Genomic DNA, 18,188 nt, shown 5'->3' on the forward strand with positions numbered 1-18,188 from the left:
CACTTACCGGGCTATGAGGTAATTGAGAGACAACCTCAAAATCGCTAGAAACAAGAACATGGGGATGGCCCAGCCATGCCACACGGCATTCATGTAGACCTGCAGGTGGGAGAGAGGTGGGGGACGGTTAGGAACGGCATGGCGCTCAGGACTGGCCACGGGCAGGCCGCACGCTAGAGGCTCAGGGATGCAGAAGCCTGTACCTGGTGGGAGGAACGCCCAGGGTCTATAGTGGCAGGCAAGCCTCCCTGCCGTCCCGTCCCTGACCATCCCAGAAGGCAGACCAACGCGTGGCGAGGCCTTTTCCAAGAACACTGCTGTGGGACGTCTCTGTGCAGGCGGAGCCCTGCGGCCGGCCCTGGGCCACACACAAGGCCCTCGTCTGATCTCCCAACCACCCATCACCACGCCCACTTTACAGCTGGGAAAACTGAGGCTAAGTGCGTGGCATCCCTGGACTGTCCTGCAAAGCCAGGGTGAGTCCCTTGGGCAACCTCAGGAGGATGCACACCCCCCCCCAGGGAGCACTCACAGTGAAGGCAATGGCAGATGTGTAGACGGAGTACCAGTCGGATAAGGCAGAGAGGTTCTTCACAAAGTTGGTGACAGGCTTGGCACCGCGCTCTGGGGACAGAATGATGGCACGGTCAGGCCAGTGCTCACCTGCCCTCAGGTATACCTGGGGGGTCAGGCTGGCCACACCAGCAGAGAGGGAACCAAAACGGGCAAAGCAAACTGCAAACACACAGGCTCCGGGTACGCCTGACCCCTGCACCAGCGCTGCCTGGGCTCTCGGCTGCCCCGCAGGGAAATGCCCCCACCCCACAGCTGTGCCCGCACACAGGAGAAGGAGGCCTGGGAAGCCTGTTTGCATCCCCTGAGCCCTGGCAGCTATCTGGGAAAGCACCACTGTTCCACATGTTCCCTGGAGAGACAGATGGAAGGGGTGGGCCTGGGACATACTTCCAACAGCCTCAAGAGGAAGGCTGGAGTGGGAATTACTGAAAACCGTCTTTCTAGAAAGACGTTCAGTTCAGTGCAAGATCCCAGAGCCCCTGCTGGCCAGCCCCACCCACACCTATCAGCCAGCACCCCCTTCCCCGCCGCCCCCCCCCCGCCCCCGGCTCAGTACTTACTTAGTCGCCTCATGTTTTCAGTTAACCTAAAAGACAGGGAGAAGGAGGTGACTCACCCGCCACTGCGTTCCCCTAGCCCGTGCCTACAGTGCTCTGCTGGCACACGGGGCACACAGGTGGCCCTGCATGCAGGAGCCACACGCCCGGATGGGCCTCACTGCTGCTCCCTACTGTGGACGGGGTCTTGCCTATGGAAACATCCCTCATCTCCTGCCCACATTCCCCAGGAACCTGAGCCTTTGAGAGCAGGGGCCTGGCCTGTCTGGCACCCTCAGGACCCAGGGGCCTACAAGAGCACCTAAGTTTACCAAGCAGGCGCGTGACCCCACGAGGAAGGCCCGGGCAGTGGGCACTCCGCCCTGAGCCCACCATCGCCACACAGCGTTTGTCACAAAACACAGCTGAGACCACCCAGTGGGGGACGCTGCCACCCTGAAAGCCTGTGCTCGGCATGGCAGCCGGGCCAGGGGCTCCTGCAGCCACTTCACGGCTTCACTGAGACACTGGCCCGGGCCCCCCGAGGGCCCCACCTGCGGGCGCTGAGGGGCTCCTCCGTCTCCACGGTGCTCTCCTCAGGCTGGAACCGGAAGTCCTCCACGTACTCCCCGAACTTCTCAAAGAACCACTTCTGCACGCGGGGGCACAGCCCCTGGCTCCGCCGGTCTGCGGGGACAGGCGCGAGTCTGGGGAGGGCAGGGGCCCAGGGGGCTTGCAGAGGGCAGGGTGGGGGCTCGCTGCTGGTGGGTGGAGGGCCACACCAGGTTGTGAAGGGCTTGGCCTCCTGAAAATGGAGCCCTACCTGCTTCTACCACAAGGCGCACTCTCAGCCCATGGAGACCACACGGGCCTCTGTGTCAACCCAACCCGGGACGTCCGGACGTCCGGAGGCTGTCTCCAGCAGGCGCTGTCCAGGCAGCTCTCAGCCCACGTGGGTGTGCAACAGCCTCTCTCTTACTGGGTGCACTGGTCTGCTGGGAAGTGGCTGGGAGGGCTCACTGCCCAGGGCCCTGCATACCAGCCAGTGGGCATGTATGTGGGGGACTGTGTCCTGATGGGGGCCCCAGTGGGTGAAATGGCCTCTGCTCACCCACAGCCAAGGCTTTTAGAAAGTCACCCACATCACAGACTCAGGAAACCAGGATGAACCCCGTGGAACGTGAGCACATGTGTGCAGATCAAAATATGTTCCTTCAGAAGGCAGGTTTCAGCGTCGCCTGCAGGGGGCGCTGTCTGCCACCATTAGGAAACGGAGAGCCGGTGGTCAAGGCTGCCTACTCCTTCCTGCACAAATGCCCGGAGTCCACCAGGCACAGAGGGGTTCTCAACACGACAGGGTTTTTAGGGAGAGACGTGGGGTCAACAAGCTAGTTAATGCTCTGACTGCTTCGCTCTCAAGAACAGCTGTGGACAGGTGTAACAGAATGGGAGTGCTGTGTTCCCACGAAAAATACTTATGTATGCTGAAATTTAAAATGCATGCAACGTTCACCTGCCATGAGATACTCTTCTGATGTTTTTCAACCATTAAAAAATGTAAAAACGTTACAAAATGTAAAAGCAGACTGGGGGCTGTAGTTTGCCGACCCCCAGGTCTCGGTCAGGCCCGCTCCGAGCAGTCAGGTTTGAGGCGGTCCTGAGGCCTCTGCCCTGGCTGCAGCCCCCCCCCCCGCACCCACACAGCGCCTGTCCCCACCCTCATCCTGGGGCCACACTTGGTGGGGTCCTTCCTTCTCTCCCTCCACCTCCCCGCAGAGCCCACCGTTTCATGGAACCACGGCTCTCAGGATGGACTCAGCTGCAGGACCCAGGCCGTTAGGGTCTTGCATCCTCACTCCTCTGATATGACCCACATCTGTAGGAGGTTCATCATCGCCATGCACAGTGGGGTCCTGGGGTCTCCTCTGCTGCTCCTGGCTTGGATCCTGGGCCACTGGCCCTGGAGCCCAAGGACACAAGGCGACTAGGGACTTCAGGATGTAGCTACCAATCCTGCTCCTGGGCCAGCCGGCCTATGGGTCCAGCACCGGGGACCCCAGAGGAGGAGAGCATGCCATCTTCCCCTCTGGAAGGTAAGCAGGGCAGGCCCTGACCTGGCCGAGATCTAGCGGCTGCCCCTGGGAGAGGCCTTCCCTCGCAGGCCTGTTTTCCCACCCTTACACTGGGCAGGGCTTAAATCTAAGACCCTTCGGGGTAACTCTCCGAGCTTCAACGGCACAGGCAGGGGGCTGCCCATGAGTGGTCAGCCTGCAGGACGGGGCCCTAGGGGCCGAGGATGCAGGCACCAGGGACCATCTCGATTGAGCCCCTCGAGAGCCAGATGGAAAATCCAGTTTCTTCCCACACCATCCTTGGAAGGAGAATTTTAGAAAGTGCAAAGTGTGGAGTGAGATACAGAATACAGCTCAGAGCAGGAAGAAAAGGTACAGAGAAAAGGGTTCTGGGTCCTGACTTGGGGCGCGCTGGTACACATGCCAACCATGGCTGCCCCCGCTGCTCACTCATCCCCTTGCCGGGACGACCAGCCACTGGAAACTGGCTGCCAGTGATGACGGCACCACTTCTGTGTGGGGAAGGGCTGAAATAAACCTGCGCTGGATGTCTATGAGAAACAGTCACGCTTTGATGGAATGACTTGCATTTGCTATGACAACTCAGCAATTCACAACTAGAGACACTAACCCAGTTCCAATGGGACATCTCCAGATACGAGCAGGTGCCCAGAACAGAACCAACACCCACCGCCACCACCCAGCCGGCACCCGCTGGGGCCTACCTGCTCCGTTAGTGACCTGGGCCTGGCTTTTCGGAGGCTGCTGTGCTGTCTGCTCCTCAGTTCTTGAAGAGAAGGAGCAAGACTTGTGTTAATTCAAACCAGGTGCGAGCCTGGGCTGTGCAGTTCTGGCGCTCACAGGGGACCGTCCTGCACACAAGTGTTTGCTCCCGCTCGGTGGCTCCCTCAAATGCTGGTTACGACAATAGCCAGGCAACACAGAGCTGCATCGTAACAGGAACACTTTGCTTTTTAATGATTGGATAAATATGTGCCTCATAAACATATAACTCTTCTGTCCTATTAATTTTCACACATTTGCTTCTTTATCATGAAGCTCAGAATAAATAGCTCTATGCTGCTAATTAATTGACCTGCTAAAGCAAAGATATTTAACAACAAACATAATTACCAAGCACCGTGAAGCCACAGGCTGGGTGGCTCCCTCACCTGGCCAGCTGTACCCAAGCCCCAGCTCGGCCCATGCCGGACACCTGGCCAGGCTTTTTGCTGCTGCAGCCGGCCACTTCTGATCACCCTGCCTCGGCGCCCTCTCCTGGAGCTGCCAGATCCAAATATCGACCTGACTGCCAGCTACAGAGCCTGACGGAGCTGGTCCCCAGCAGCTGGCCTGGCCCCCATCCTCAGGCGGTGCCCGTCCCATGCTCTGACCTGCCCGCTTGCCTCACTCTGCACTGGCCTGGGCTATGGAGTCCTCCCACTGTTCCTGTGGTTCCCAGACCTCCCGGTCCAACAGGGACCCCAGGATGTGGGAAAGGCGGTGCCCCAGGCAAACCTCGGTGGGGTCTGGTGGGGTACAGAGGGCGCCTCCAGGACAGAGAGAGGAGGGCCGGAGACCTCAGTGCCCTCAGCATCAGTGAGGAGGGGTGTGCTTTCTGCTGTTCACAGTGCTATTCACACCAACCTCACCAGGAGCCACCCCAGTCCGAGGGACTGTAAGCCCACGTCCTAACCTGGAGCAGGAAGCATGGAGAACAAGCAGGACAGCTGATGCCTGCGGCCTCACGAAGCAATGGACAGAGGTGGAGTCCAGGGAAAGAAGCCGTGGTCAGGAGGAGGGGCCGCTCCTGTGGCCAGACTGCCCAAGTGGCCTGTGCCCGCAGCTACTGACCAAACGGAACAGGAGAGGAGCCCAGGGCACGCAGGGGGCTCCAGGACCCCCTACAACGGCTGGGCTCCCTCCAGTCCCTCGAGGCCTCTGGACCAGGACATTCCCTGACCAAGTCCGGGGGTTCCGGAAGAGGCAGCTCACCCAGAAGCACTAACAAACGGGCGTCCGTGAGGACACAGGCCTGTAGGATGTGACCCTGCCTAAGCTACGGGAGGGCCTGGGTGGCTGGTGGGGGCTTCCTGAGGTGCTGTGCTTGCTGACGTTTGCACGGTGACAGCATTGCGTCACTGGCTGTGTGCTCTCTCAACACAATCACCTGCTAGAAAGCCACAGGTATTTAGCTATTAATGGCTGCAAGCTGCCTTCAGGGGAGGAAGGGTGGAGACTTAGCACCCAGCTGTTCCAGGTGGCAGGGAGTTTTACCTCCTTCACGTTGCCCCAAATATGGAAAACCAGAACTGCCTGTAATGTGCCCTGGACGTGGGAGACAGACGGATGGCATGGCGTGCCAGCAGTGGCTGGTTTAAAAACGTAAAGGAAGACAGGGCAGGCGCTGTGTCAGGTGTTCCGGCCAGCACACTCCAGCAGGCGTCCCACCCACGACTCCTGGTGAGCAGGAGGTGTGCCCAGGCCTTACAGAGCAACCGCCACGTGACCTCACTTCACCCGAAAAAAGGCCCTTGCTTTCCTAACAGCTGTGGAGTCCTCAAAGTGTTTCCGAACAACCTACGCCCACGTTCAGTGAGCCACCAAACAAGTCTGGAGTGGAATGTGCCTCCACTGTTTTAAGGTCTCATTTTCCCTGACCCGCCACACCCCAAGGCCACAGGGCAGACACCGCAGCCGGCAAGGAGTCCACGTTAAGACCCACTCTGCCGCCAACCCCTCCCCAGGCTGGGAACACTAGCCGGTCACCAGGGTCCATTTCGTTCCCACACATGGAGCCCACAGCCGGGAGGGGCGGCCCCAACAGGAATACCCAAGGGTGGGGCTGACCACAGGCTGGTCCAAATCAAAAGGGGCAGTTTTGTTTCTCCGTTGCTTTTGGCCCTATAACCAGAGAAGACCTTTGCCTCAACAAGTAAGCTTACACTGAAGTGATTTCCTGGGAATTTTCTTAAAAACCAAAATAGAGGTTTGTGTAAACATAACGACCATGTTTTAATCCTGCAGCTCACCTGCCGCGTGGGTGCTTGTGTGTAAGTGTGTGTGTGTACACGCTTGTGCCTGCCTGTGTGAAGGGCTCCCTCCACCCCGGACAGCCACGGACACCCCAGAGGGGCGCCGGGAAGAGAAGAAAACTGCAAGTCACTTTCCTGGAACCTGCGTCTCCTTGCACCTCTCCTCCTGCAGGTCTGTTTCCAAAGGGTTCCTAACCCCACCCCCACAAAGAGCGGGGGAGTCCCCTGGATGCTCCCTGGGGCCCTCAGCTTCCTCAGTCCTGGCCTGGATGGTCCTTTCCTGGAACTCGCCCCCCAGCCAGTCCCCAAGCAGACCCATGGGAGACGGGGGGCCCCTCTGCTTCCTCAGAACTGACCGAGGAAGGACTGGGCACCCAGGGGCTTTGGTGAAAGGACGAGGATTAAACCCCCGAGTGGGAAACACAGGACGCAAACCCTGTAAAGAGAACAGGCACCCAGGTGCCACCCAGTGCCACCAGAGGAAGCACAGCGTCCAGAGAAAGCCGGACATAAACACACGTACACACCGGACAGAAGCAGTGTGCCGTGCCCTGAGAGGCAGCCATGGCTGCCCAATCGCCTGGGGACAGTGGCAGCGCTGGATCTCCCAGCATCCATCCCAGGTTAGGTCGCTGGCTGTGCCTCTTTGCATAAGCACAATTAAACATAAGTGAATCTCTGAATGTCCATAGGTTTTCACGTAAGAAGGTTCAGCCTCAGGTAAAATACTGCTTGAGGACCATGTACCGCTTTCTGGTCTGGGGAGGAGTGCCGGCCTCGCAGCCAAGGTGGGCGGGCAAAGCAGCGTGACCCCATGGGGAGCCTGGGAGAACGGCCACGCTGACCTGGGGGACAGGAGGGCAGCCTTCCTTCAAAACCGCCAGGAGGCTCACAGGGGCTGTCCTGAATGCCACAGAGCAGGAAACCAAAGGACGTTCCTCCAAAGAGAACCAAATGTCACCAGTTCCTAAGAGCGGAGGCCGGATGGACGAGAGCCGAGCGGAAGCCAGCGCCTGGCATGCAGCACCGGGCACTTGGTCTGCACCAACCACCCCAGGGTCTGGGCTCCTCAGAGTGACCGATACTCAAAAATGACAATGACATTCAAACACAATGACACTCGGCCACCCCATGGAGAAGCCAGTTCTAGTTGGGGTGTCTCAGCAGCAGCAGCAGCAGGCACCCCAAGCTGGAAAGGGCCCTTCATTCCGGCCCGGGAGGGCCTGGGCAAGGGTGCCAACGTTGGTACAGGACCTGAGGGAAGGGGCTGGGGGAGCGGAGAGGAGGGGGACTGGCAGCCCGGCTCCCTGGCCTCGCCTGCCAGGCCATGTCAGCTTAGACCCAGTGCAGAAGGACACAAAGCCTTGTGGGGGTTTTATGGGGAAAGGGAGAGCACAGCTCTTGGAACGTGCAAACATCTATCTGGAATGACCCGCTTCTTGATGGCGGCTCCGTGAGGCAGGGGCTGAGCTCACGTGGGCAGAGGTGTGGGGCGCAGGAGGAGGCCATGTGCTCAGGGACATCTGCACCCTGTAGTGGGGCATCCCCTCCAGAGGCTGGGGCAGTACCTGTCACCCCTAGGATGGAGGGAGCCTGCTGCAATGAGGGTGACCGTCCATGGCAGGCAAACCCAGAGGTCGCTGCACGCAGTGTGTGGAGGAAGGGGTGCCCAGAGTCCTGATAGCAGCTCAGGGGCAGGGAAGTGTCCGAGTGGGGGGAGGACACAGCGAGTGTGGGAAAGCACAAAGGCAGGGTGGGTGGGGCTCAGGGTCCTAGGAAGGTCCTGTGAGGAGCTGGGGGCATCTACTAGCCAAGACTTGGGGAACGTGAGGTGGTCCTGGGGGCTCTGCTGATTCCATCTTCGTGCCCCCACCGGCCAGGCTGCTCCTGGTCAGAGCTCGGTGCCCAGGGCTCGGCTGCGACTCCTCCTATGGCATTCCTAGCACGTAATGCTATCTCCCCATTTTCCAAAGACCACAAGGCACAGGAAGGTGGCACTTTCCTGAGATTACATCTCACAACTGGCGCAGGCAGGACTGAACCCAAGAAGTGGGGGCCAGGCCCCTAATCACCGCTTACCCTTGGACCCTCAGGATACTCTGGGTCCAGCAGGGGCTGCAGGAGGCCTGGGAAGGGCACCCCCACCCAACAGATGCCCAGCCTTCAGGAGCCGCTGCTGGGCACTTGCTACACACACAGTCACTGGGTCCTTTACCCCTGAGCCAGGAGGTGGCTGGACATGAGATTTCCCGAGACCAGAAGGATGAGGAAGGGGCGGAGACAGACAGTAGGTGAAGGGCAGTCCTGTCCACCTGGAGGAGGACAGAGGCAGGGCCAGCAGGAGCCGCCCAGCACTGGGTGTGGAGACTGCCCACTTGCGGGGCTGGAACCCCTCAGGGCTCTGAGCAGCGCTCAGCACTGGGGCCCTTGGCCCACTGAAAGAGCAGTGCTGACTGGATGTTGTTGCCTGGCTTTCATACCTCCTCACCTGGCCTTGGGCACTCTTCACCTGGCCTAGATACTTCCCCACCTAGCCTTGGACACCTCACCTGGCCTGCACACCTCCTCACCTGGCCCTCACACCTCCTCACCTGGCTCTCACACCTCCTCACCTGGCCCTCACACCTCCTCACCTGGATTAGATACCGCTCACCTGGCCCTCACATCTCACCTGGTCTCACACCTCCCCACCTGGCCCTCACATCTCACCTGGTCTCACACCTCCCCACCTGGCCCTCACACCTCACCTGGTCTCACACCTCCCCGCCTGGCCCTCACACCTCACCTGGTCTCACACCTCCCCGCCTGGCCCTCACATCTCACCTGGTCTCACACCTCCCCGCCTGGCCCTCACACCTCACCTGGTCTCACACCTCCCCGCCTGGCCCTCACATCTCACCTGGTCTCACACCTCCCCGCCTGGCCCTCACATCTCACCTGGTCTCACACCTCCCCGCCTGGCCCTCACATCTCACCTGGTCTCACACCTCCCCGCCTGGCCCTCACATCTCACCTGGTCTCACACCTCCCCGCCTGGCCCTCACATCTCACCTGGTCTCACACCTCCCCGCCTGGCCCTCACATCTCACCTGGTCTCACACCTCCTCACCTGGACTAGATACCTCCCCACCTGGCCCTCACACCTCCTCACCTGGCTCTCACACCTCCTCACCTGGACTAGATACCTCCCCACCTGGCCCTCACACCTCACCTGGTCTCACACCTCCCTGCCTGGCCCTCACACCCCACCTGGTCTCACACCTCCCTGCCTGGCCCTCACACCTCACTTGGCCTTGGGCACCTTCCCACTTGGCCCTCACATCTCCTCACCTGGTCTCACACCTCCCCGCCTGGCCCTCACATCTCACCTGGTCTCACACCTCCCTGCCTGGCCCTCACATCTCACCTGGTCTCACACCTCCCCGCCTGGCCCTCACATCTCACCTGGCTCTCACACCTCCTCACCTGGACTAGATACCGCCCACCTGGCCCTCACATCTCACCTGGTCTCACACCTCACTTGGCCTTGGGCACCTTCCCACTTGGCCCTCACATCTCACCTGGTCTCACACCTCCCCGCCTGGCCCTCACATCTCACCTGGTCTCACACCTCCCCGCCTGGCCCTCACGCCTCCTCACCTGGCCTTCAGCACTTCCTGCACCTTCTGCTCCAGCTCAATCCGGCGCTGCCGCTCCCGGTCCAGCTCCTGCCGTAGCATCTCCGAGTTGGTCTCTTCTCGCAGCTTCCGGAGCTCCTCCTCTGTGAGGGAGACAAGCACCACGTGACCACAACTCAGGCCCATCCACCCCTCGACCGCAGAGGTGCTGAGGGAAGGCTTCCAAGCACTTGGAGGTGTGTCTGTGCTGATGGGAGATGACAGCTCTCCTGCTCCTCTCCGGGGGGCCCTCCTCAGGTGGGACTATTAGCTGGGGCTCCCCTCAAATGGTGGGACAAGATCTGGAGCAAAGCAATCCTAGGTGAGGATTCCTTTACTAAATAAAACCGGTGCACAACAGACACGCCAAAGGCATGTCACCAACCGCACCCTCCGCCAGGATGCCCCAGAGGAAGGGGCCCCACGACATCACCTGGGAGGGGCGGTCACACAGCCCTGCCACCTGGGGCGCTGATGACCTGAGAACAGCACAGTGGGAAGACGAGCGAGCAGAGCAGAACAGGGTGAAAAGCCTCACTAAGGGCTGGGAGAGATGAGGCGGAGGCTGGGGACTCCTGCGGGAAGAGCCGGGGCAGACGGAAGGAACAGCCTTGCCAAGGCTCTGAGGCAGGAGGGAGTCGCCGATGAGACGGGGGCTTGCACACAGCCCTGGAAGCCAGAAGGCGCACCTAACGTTTGTTCTAGGACTGGTGAGCGCCAACGCTAGTACTTGTCGTTTCATTGCAGTACGTGGTAAACTGAGAGCAATGGCCCCCTAACCGGCCCACGTCCCGATCCCTGGGACTGTGTGACCTCATGTGGACAAAGGGACTTCACAGCTGTGATGAAGTTACGGATCCTGAAACGGGAGAGTATCCGGGATTATCCAAATTACGTAAATTCATAAGAGGAGGCAAAAGGGTCAGAGGTCAGAGGGAGACGGGAAGAGGCCAAGCTGCTGACTGAAGATGGCGGGACGGGCAGGAGCCAAGGAACGCAGGTGCCTCTGGGAGCTGAAAAGTTCAGGACCAACTCTCCCTGAGCCGCCAAAAGGAACATAGCAACTGTGATGGCAGGACAACGCTCGCCAACCTGGGAAGTGGCAGACGGTCATGTAAACGCCATGAGGGCCAAGGGTCAGGGTCACCTGCCCAGGTGGGACTGAGGCTGGTGTACTGGGCAGCAGTGGTTCCAGGACTCAGCCAAGGGTCATCTAAGTGCTGTTTCTACCCAGAGGTCGGCTCCAAGTGTGGCCTATGGTGACATGGTCCAGGGAATGGGTCATAAGTCACAGGGTTGACAGGCTGAGACTTTACAAATGGAAATTCCCACAGGAAAAGCCACATTTGCTCAAGTTCCAAAAGCATTCCTGGGACCTAGAAACGTGACCAGTTAATTCACCAAAATGGGGGTGAGGACGGCCTGGCTAGGAGCCAGGAGCACCTCGAGGTCTGACCAGCAGCCGGGGCCGCAGGCGGGACTCCACTGCCTCTCACTCCCGGGCACTGTGAGACCCTAGCTGATGTGGGCAGGACGGTGAGGGGCTCAGGGCGACCCAGCAGCTCCTCTTTCTGTCCTGGCCACCTCACCAGACCTGGGGACGCAGGGCCAAGCCCAAGACCATGAAATTCAGGCCAAGGTCACACAATAGCCCCAGGCCCGACAGACCAGTTTGCAGAAGCGAGTGTGCAAAGGGCAGGGCATCTTGTCGAGACAGCGCACAGGGGGCCGGGGGAGGCTGGGGGTCAGAACGCCCCCTGCCTGGGCGGGCAGCCAATGGGGGTGGGAGACGCACCTGGCCCCACCTCCCACCTGGGTAGTCTGTCACTAACCAGTGACAAATTTGAGGACAGAGGCCTTGCAACCCAGTGAGCGTGGCACCTCCCAAGGGACAGAAGCGGCTCCATAAAGGGGGTGCACAAAGGGGTGACCAGAAGGGGGGGGTGGCCTCTGCCTAGGCCTTGGGGACACTTCCGAATTAGACTGAGAAGCAGGGTCTAGCCCAGGTTAGGCAGTAAGTGAAGAGTGACCTGGGAGGCCGGTGACAGGAACACAAAGAACCCCTGCTCCAGGCTGCAGGAAGCCAGGCCTCGGTTCCCTAAGCCCGCCCAAGGGGGCTGCGTCCCCACCCCTCTCATGGCAGTGCTCCTTTACAGCACACGGAGGGGACAGGTGCCAGGCCCAGATGGGCAGGGCCCTCACCTCCACTCTGGGAACCTTCCTGCAAGCACCCGAAAACCATCTACTCTGTCCATCTCAGCTCCCACACTTATTCCTAACTAGTCCCCAGCTCCCCTCACACCCTTCAATCTGGCTCGAAACTGAAGCCTAAGTCAGATCTTGCCACTTAAAACTTGGCAGGGGCTTCCCACGGGGCTTGTGATAAAATGCACCCATTCAGCAAGCCCTCCCACCAAGGCCACCATGGCAATTACCAGCTTTGTCACCCTCTGCTCCTCCCTCATCTTTGCTCACTGGGTTCAAGCCATAGGGACCTTCCTTTAGGTCTTCAAACGCCCACAGTCTGATCCTGCCCCAGGACCTTGGCACAGGCTGCTGCCCCACGCCCTCAGCCCTGACCCAGATGCCACCTCCCCTTAGCAACCTCCCTGACACGGCCTCCCAATCTAACGTGGCATTTTGTCATTTTCTCTCATGAGTTTTGCTTTTCTGTCAGGACAACATGGGTCCTTCTCATGGTCCTGGGAGAGGAGTCCCGGAGGTGACATGGGTCCACAGAGAAGGGCTCAGCAAACAGGACCGCTGGTGAACACACCACGTTTCTAAGTCCATAGTCATCTGAGGTTTCCGTGACTCAGGCCCACATCCCCCAGCAGGCCCGAGGGAGGACCCCACCTGCTTCACCCTCTGTGACAGACCCAGGACCCAACCTGGCTCAAGGAGAAGCCAGTAAAGACGCGGTGAACGGACACTGGGCGCGTGGGGACACACAGGTTCTCACACAGCACGCCGAGCAGCCAGAACAGAGGTGCTGACCACAGGACGCACGCAGCAGGCTGGCCGTGAGAGGACAGACAGCACGACAGTGGTGGGGAGCGGTCCAGTGGAATTCAACCATCAGCCCAAGTGTGGGTGGAGGGTAGCTGCCCGGGTACACGGCCCCCGGCGTCTGGAGGTGGGCACCCTGCACAGTGGACATGCGCCCCCCACGCTGCAGGCCTCAGCCTCCCCAGCCTTGTACTCGGGTTCCTGGGGACCTGTCTCAGGCGCTCAAGGGCACTCAGTCCCAACCTGCCATGTCCTTTGCATGCACAGCACCTGCTGGAGGATGGCAGGGGTGTTCAGGTGACTGGGGCCCACAGCCCTAACAGGTGACCGGCCTGGGTACCCCAGCCTCTATGGGGACCCACACTAGGCCCGGCTGGGTAGAGAGACCGCTGCTCACACACACCTTCACCAGCAAATACTCACTGCACAAGTGTCATGTGCCAGGATGTCAACGTGGGGACACGGCCATGACAAAGCCACCACCCTGCCCAGAGCAGGCATGGAGGGTTCCCTGTGAGCACATCATGTTGTGAACTGGCCCCATCACGTGAGCCCAGAAGCTGCTCTCAGCTGGACCCCGGGTCCCATGGGAGATGGGTCAGCCCCGGAACAGGGGGCACCCTGAGGCCCCCTCGTCCTCCAAGAGGACCCGAACCCACTGCCAGTGGGACAGCCAGGGCCTCGGCACACGTGGAGCCCCCTGCCCTTCTGTGCACCTGCAGAGAGAGACCCATGGCCTCCTCCTCAGGACGCACTTCTGAGCCACTGGCCCCTGGGGTGGGGGTGGGGGGCCTGGCACACAACAGGCACCCCGTGGGGGCTCCCTGGACAAGCAATGGATGAACCTCGAAATGAGTCTCCACAGAGACCTGTCAACCCAGCAGGCTGGGTGGACGCCCCTCCGTAGGTGTGAGAGCAGCTCTGTCCCGAGTGGCCACTGGCTGGTTAGGCACCGAGGTGCCAGCTCTGCATGGGCACCTCACAGGGACCAGGCCTGGGTGGACGCCCAAAGAGCCAGTGAGCTTTTCGTCTCACGTGTCTGATTCATGTGGGGACAGTGGCTGCTCTTGTGGGGAAAACAGAGATGAGGGGCTCCAGGTTTTCACAGCCTTGCTCCTTGGAGCTAAGGTCGGGGTGTCTGGCCGAGGTCACATCACGGTGCTTTCCCGTCTGCTCCTCTGAACCCCAACCCCCACAGCACCCCAATCACCTCTGTGGATCTTGGCCCCACCTGAAGGTCACAGCAGCCCCGATGCCTCCTCCATCCCCAGGCAGGGGCACTTCTCCCCTTCCAGCATCGTAATAGGAAACCACATTTTCCTGACCACAGCCACCCCCGAACTCCCCTCTCCACGTCACTAACCTGTGAAAGGTCGAGGTGCAGCCAGGTTCCACCACGTGACAACCACTAGCCAGGCCGGATGTGAACACAGGTGCACACACAGATCCCTTCCCAAGACCCATGGGATGCACTACCTGCTTTTGAGTGTGCTAAGACACGCTCCCAGTCGGAGGGGTGTCAGAGACAGGGGGCCTCGGGCCACCCAGGAGTCATGTCCTTGTAACCTGAGCCTCTGCACCTTAACCCCTACATTTGCCCCTACTCCCCGGGCCCCCTGTTGGGTCAGGCACTCAGGAGAGCTGAGCCAAACATGCGCCTTCTGGATCGCGGCCCCCTCCGCGCCCCACAGCCCCTGAGGCAGGCTGTGTGGGGACAGCAGACCCTCAGGCAGCAAATCTGACTGTCCTGGTTCCCAGCAAAGCCACGAGAATACTTCCCACCTTTTCCAAGTGCCTCCTTTCCTGGCAGCTAATCAATTAAACCAACTGGCATTGCAACCACTTCTCTCCCACAAGTCCTTTCTCCTGAGCCTGAAGTAACGGTTAGCGCGAAGGGCGGTGGACGTTATAGGCACGCTCCCTCCCATTGGTGACATATTTAGGTCAACTGCAGCGCACAGAACACAGCCAGCTCTGCACAGCATGGCGGCCCTGCACATCTCCATCATCAGTTTCTCCTCTGTGAGGAAGAAAAGAAACCGGAGCCAATTTCCTGCCAAGTGGAAAGTGCTGAGCTGGTCATTCCAAAGGTGGCCTCATCTCGCCCAGCCTCCTACCGGGACCGGTGGTGTCCGGGAGCTGTCAGGGCCCGTGACGCCGGCTTCCGATCTCCAGGCTCCACCAGGCCTGAGCAGTCACACAGCCTGCTTCCCACAGAGCCCTGGGGCCTTGGTCTCAGCACAGGACCATCTATATCCTGAGCTGCTGGCAGACGCCACGATGGCCAGGCCAGGCAGAGCAGCGCCCACCACCAGCTGGACCACCAGCGTTCCCTGCTGCATTGGGGAGGGGGCGGAGAAGGTCTCCTGCAGGGTGGGCTTGACGTTGTCACGCCACACACAGGGCCAGGTGATGAAGCCCCTCAAATAGTCCCCATAGCCATTTCCTGGTGCTGCTGTAAAAAATGACTACAAACAGTGGCTTCAATCAGTACAAATGTATTCTCTTAGCTGCAGAGGTCAGAGTCTGAAATGGGTCTCGGGTGAAAGTCAAGGTGTGGCAGGACTGGCTCCCAGGAAGCGCGTTTCCCTGCCTTTCCCAGGTTCTACAGGCACCTGCATTCTGTGCTCGGGAACCCCCGGCCAGTGATGACATCACTCCAACCTCTGAGTCCATCACCACATCTTCTCTTGACTCTGACCCCCCCACGAGGACTCTTGTGATGACAATGCCCCCCCCCCCCAGCCAAGGACAATCTGCTTGTCTGATTCTTAACTCCATCACATCGGCCAAGGCCCTTTTGCCCTGCGAGGTGACATATTCACGCGTCTGGGGATGAGGATGAGGACACCTTTGGGGGCCGGGATTCTGCCCACCGCACTCCCCCCCAAGACAAAACTCTGGGTCCCGGGAGCTCCGATGGACCCAGGAGGGAGGGATGACGTCCTCCTTCCACCTGGTCCAAGAATCCATGGCTCAAATGGCTCTCGGGGTGTGTGGCCTCAGCCAGCCCCCTCGTCCCATCTCTCTCCTCCCCACCTGCAGCTGTACCCCAAACGCACCTGAGGCAGGATTCTCCCAATGCCCCCACAATGGCATCCTGACCGGAGTGCCCTCACCAACGTCAGCTCTTGTAGAGAAAAGTACCCATGCAGAGGACACTGCCACAAGCCTGTGACCTTCCTCAGTGCCCCCCGATGGCAGCACTCTCGGCTGCTCTCCCGAGCTCCTCTGCACCTCCACTTGGAGCACCCTGCGCCCGGCCTACCCCTCGCAGGTGGGACAAGACACACATTAATTCACCTCTGCTGGTGGCTAAGTCACAGGCAGGGCCCCCACACCCGGCACATCAGACCACGAGGTCACGCCCCCCCCAGGTCACAGCCCCCCAGATCACAGCCCCCCAGGGCAAGAAGAGCCGCTGCACTTGAGGCCATGGGGCTGGCCAGGGTCACGGGGTGCAGTGCCTGATGACTCACTCTATTTCCAGGTCTGGTGTTCACCATGGCGGGCTCAAAGTTCCGTGGCGTCTGCTGACCTGACACGACAATGGGGCCAGTGGGGAATGGTGTGTGTGTGTGTGTGTGTGTGTGTGTGTGTGTGTGTGCGCGCGCGCACACACGTGCAAAGAAGCCTGCGGAGGCCGGGGAACCAAAATGCCTGCCCAAGGAATGAATCAGCACCCCAAAACCGTGTAGGACCCGAGAGCACTTGGGGAGAGAAGTTTGGACCGTAATTCATGAATTCCCGCTCAACAGGACAAACGTGTGAGCAAAGAGAGCCACTAGGTTTGTGGCACTAAAGGGAAACCAGGGACAGCTCCCCAGGAAGCCTGGCCTGCGCCCACCACCTCCCATGAGAGCAGTCAGGTGGCAGAATGTGATGGGGACATGGGGGAGCCAGAGAACCCATAGAGATGTCCACTTGACTTTCTAAAGCTTGTTTCCTCCTCCAAAACGTCCCCTTCTTGCAGCCCCAGATCCAACCAAGCCATGTCATGCCCTGGTGGGAGCTTTCAGGGGCCCTAACGAGGAGACGACGTCCGGCCATGCTTGCAGCCCCATTTCTTTATGGAGACTGAGCGCTGGCCACTGCTTTCAAAGTGACGGGCATAGTGAGGGAAAGACGTGGAGCCCCGAAAACAGGAACCAGCACCATGCAGAGCACTTCATACCGTGCTCCCCATGAGGGGCTGCCAGCCCACCCCCCGGGGCCAGCTGTCAGGCCTCCCCAGTCTGGGAGGAGGAGGGCAGGTCAGAAAGCTGCCCGGCGACTCCGGACCCAGCCTTAGCCCATGGCCACCCTGACTCAGAGGGAGGCAGAGAAGACAGCACACAGCCCAGCCCACCACCCAGCCTCCAGGGAACTGGCTGGGAGGAAGGAACTCAGCTTCAAGGCTATTTTTAAACCCACAAAAGTAGAACTCTCAAGCAGGAGTCCTCTTGGCACACGATTCCACAGGCCCAGCCACAGCCAGAAATAAAAATCAAGTGATGATCCTGAAATAACACTCCTTCCCACCAGCCAGGGGTGCAAACACCGGGACCCTCAAAAGCTGTTCCCGCCACCTGGCCAGGTGGGAGGCCTGCACACCTCCCTCCTCAACGCTCAGGGCAACTCCCCTGGCCTGCAGCCTCCCAGCCCGATTGGCCCCTCCCGATTGGCCCCTCCCATCGTCACCGTCACCGCAGATCTTTCCAGGAGGCAGAGCCACGCCCTCTTCCCAGGGACCAGAGGTCAGGTCCTGAGCCGCGTGGGTGGCACACACCCTCACTTTCAGCACCAGGGAAGCAACGCCCCCAGCAAGGGTCTGCTCCCTTCACCCCTCCACGTGGGGGGAACAGCCCTCGACAGGCGGTGACTCGCTTTTGTTGTAAACTTAAGTCTCATCATCGCCTGACCTTGGCCGAATGCTCTGTTACCTGCTGTTCCGCAGAGGCAACATGTACGGAACAAGGAACAAGAATCAACACCGTACTGACTGATCAGCAGACAAGTAGCAATGTGTTCAGCATTTTATGCTCTGACACGATGGGCTGCGGATGAGATGCTGGCATCGCTGTGTTTCGGGCACATTTCAGGAAACTGCTTGGGGGTGTGGGGTGAGCAAGCACGGATCGCAATTTTTCCCATGTAAAATAATAAGATACAGGATCCCAGCCAGTGTTTCACCCAGAACAGCTGATTTTCAGGAACTGGTGACCCTTTCAGCAGAGATGGTGTGTGGCATCTCATCACCCAGACCTTGGCTTTGGGGCCCTGGGCCCAGGACTGGACCAGGAAGTGCGTGTGCAGTCAGCCCCC

The 18,188-nt window shown here is 59.9% G+C and overlaps 1 protein-coding gene across 3 annotated transcripts in view; it reads right to left on the reverse strand.

The window, feature by feature from the left end:
* The window catches only part of GRAMD4 (GRAM domain containing 4), a 76,122-nt gene that overhangs the window by 11,297 nt on the left and 46,637 nt on the right, over positions 1-18,188 (reverse strand). For all 3 annotated transcript variants that reach the window (XM_074326590.2, XM_088795806.1, XM_074326591.2), the window contains 6 exons: positions 9,859-9,979; positions 3,910-3,971; positions 1,667-1,799; positions 1,137-1,162; positions 533-624; positions 8-99 (listed from right to left, as the gene is read on the reverse strand). In XM_074326590.2, coding sequence (XP_074182691.1) covers positions 8-99; positions 533-624; positions 1,137-1,162; positions 1,667-1,799; positions 3,910-3,971; positions 9,859-9,979 — 526 coding nt within the window. The remainder of the gene's footprint in view (positions 1-7; positions 100-532; positions 625-1,136; positions 1,163-1,666; positions 1,800-3,909; positions 3,972-9,858; positions 9,980-18,188) is intronic.

This window comes from Rhinolophus sinicus, chromosome 1 (assembly GCF_057876585.1).
Source record: "Rhinolophus sinicus isolate RSI-liver-muscle chromosome 1, RSI-T2T, whole genome shotgun sequence".
NCBI lineage: Eukaryota > Metazoa > Chordata > Mammalia > Chiroptera > Rhinolophidae > Rhinolophus > Rhinolophus sinicus.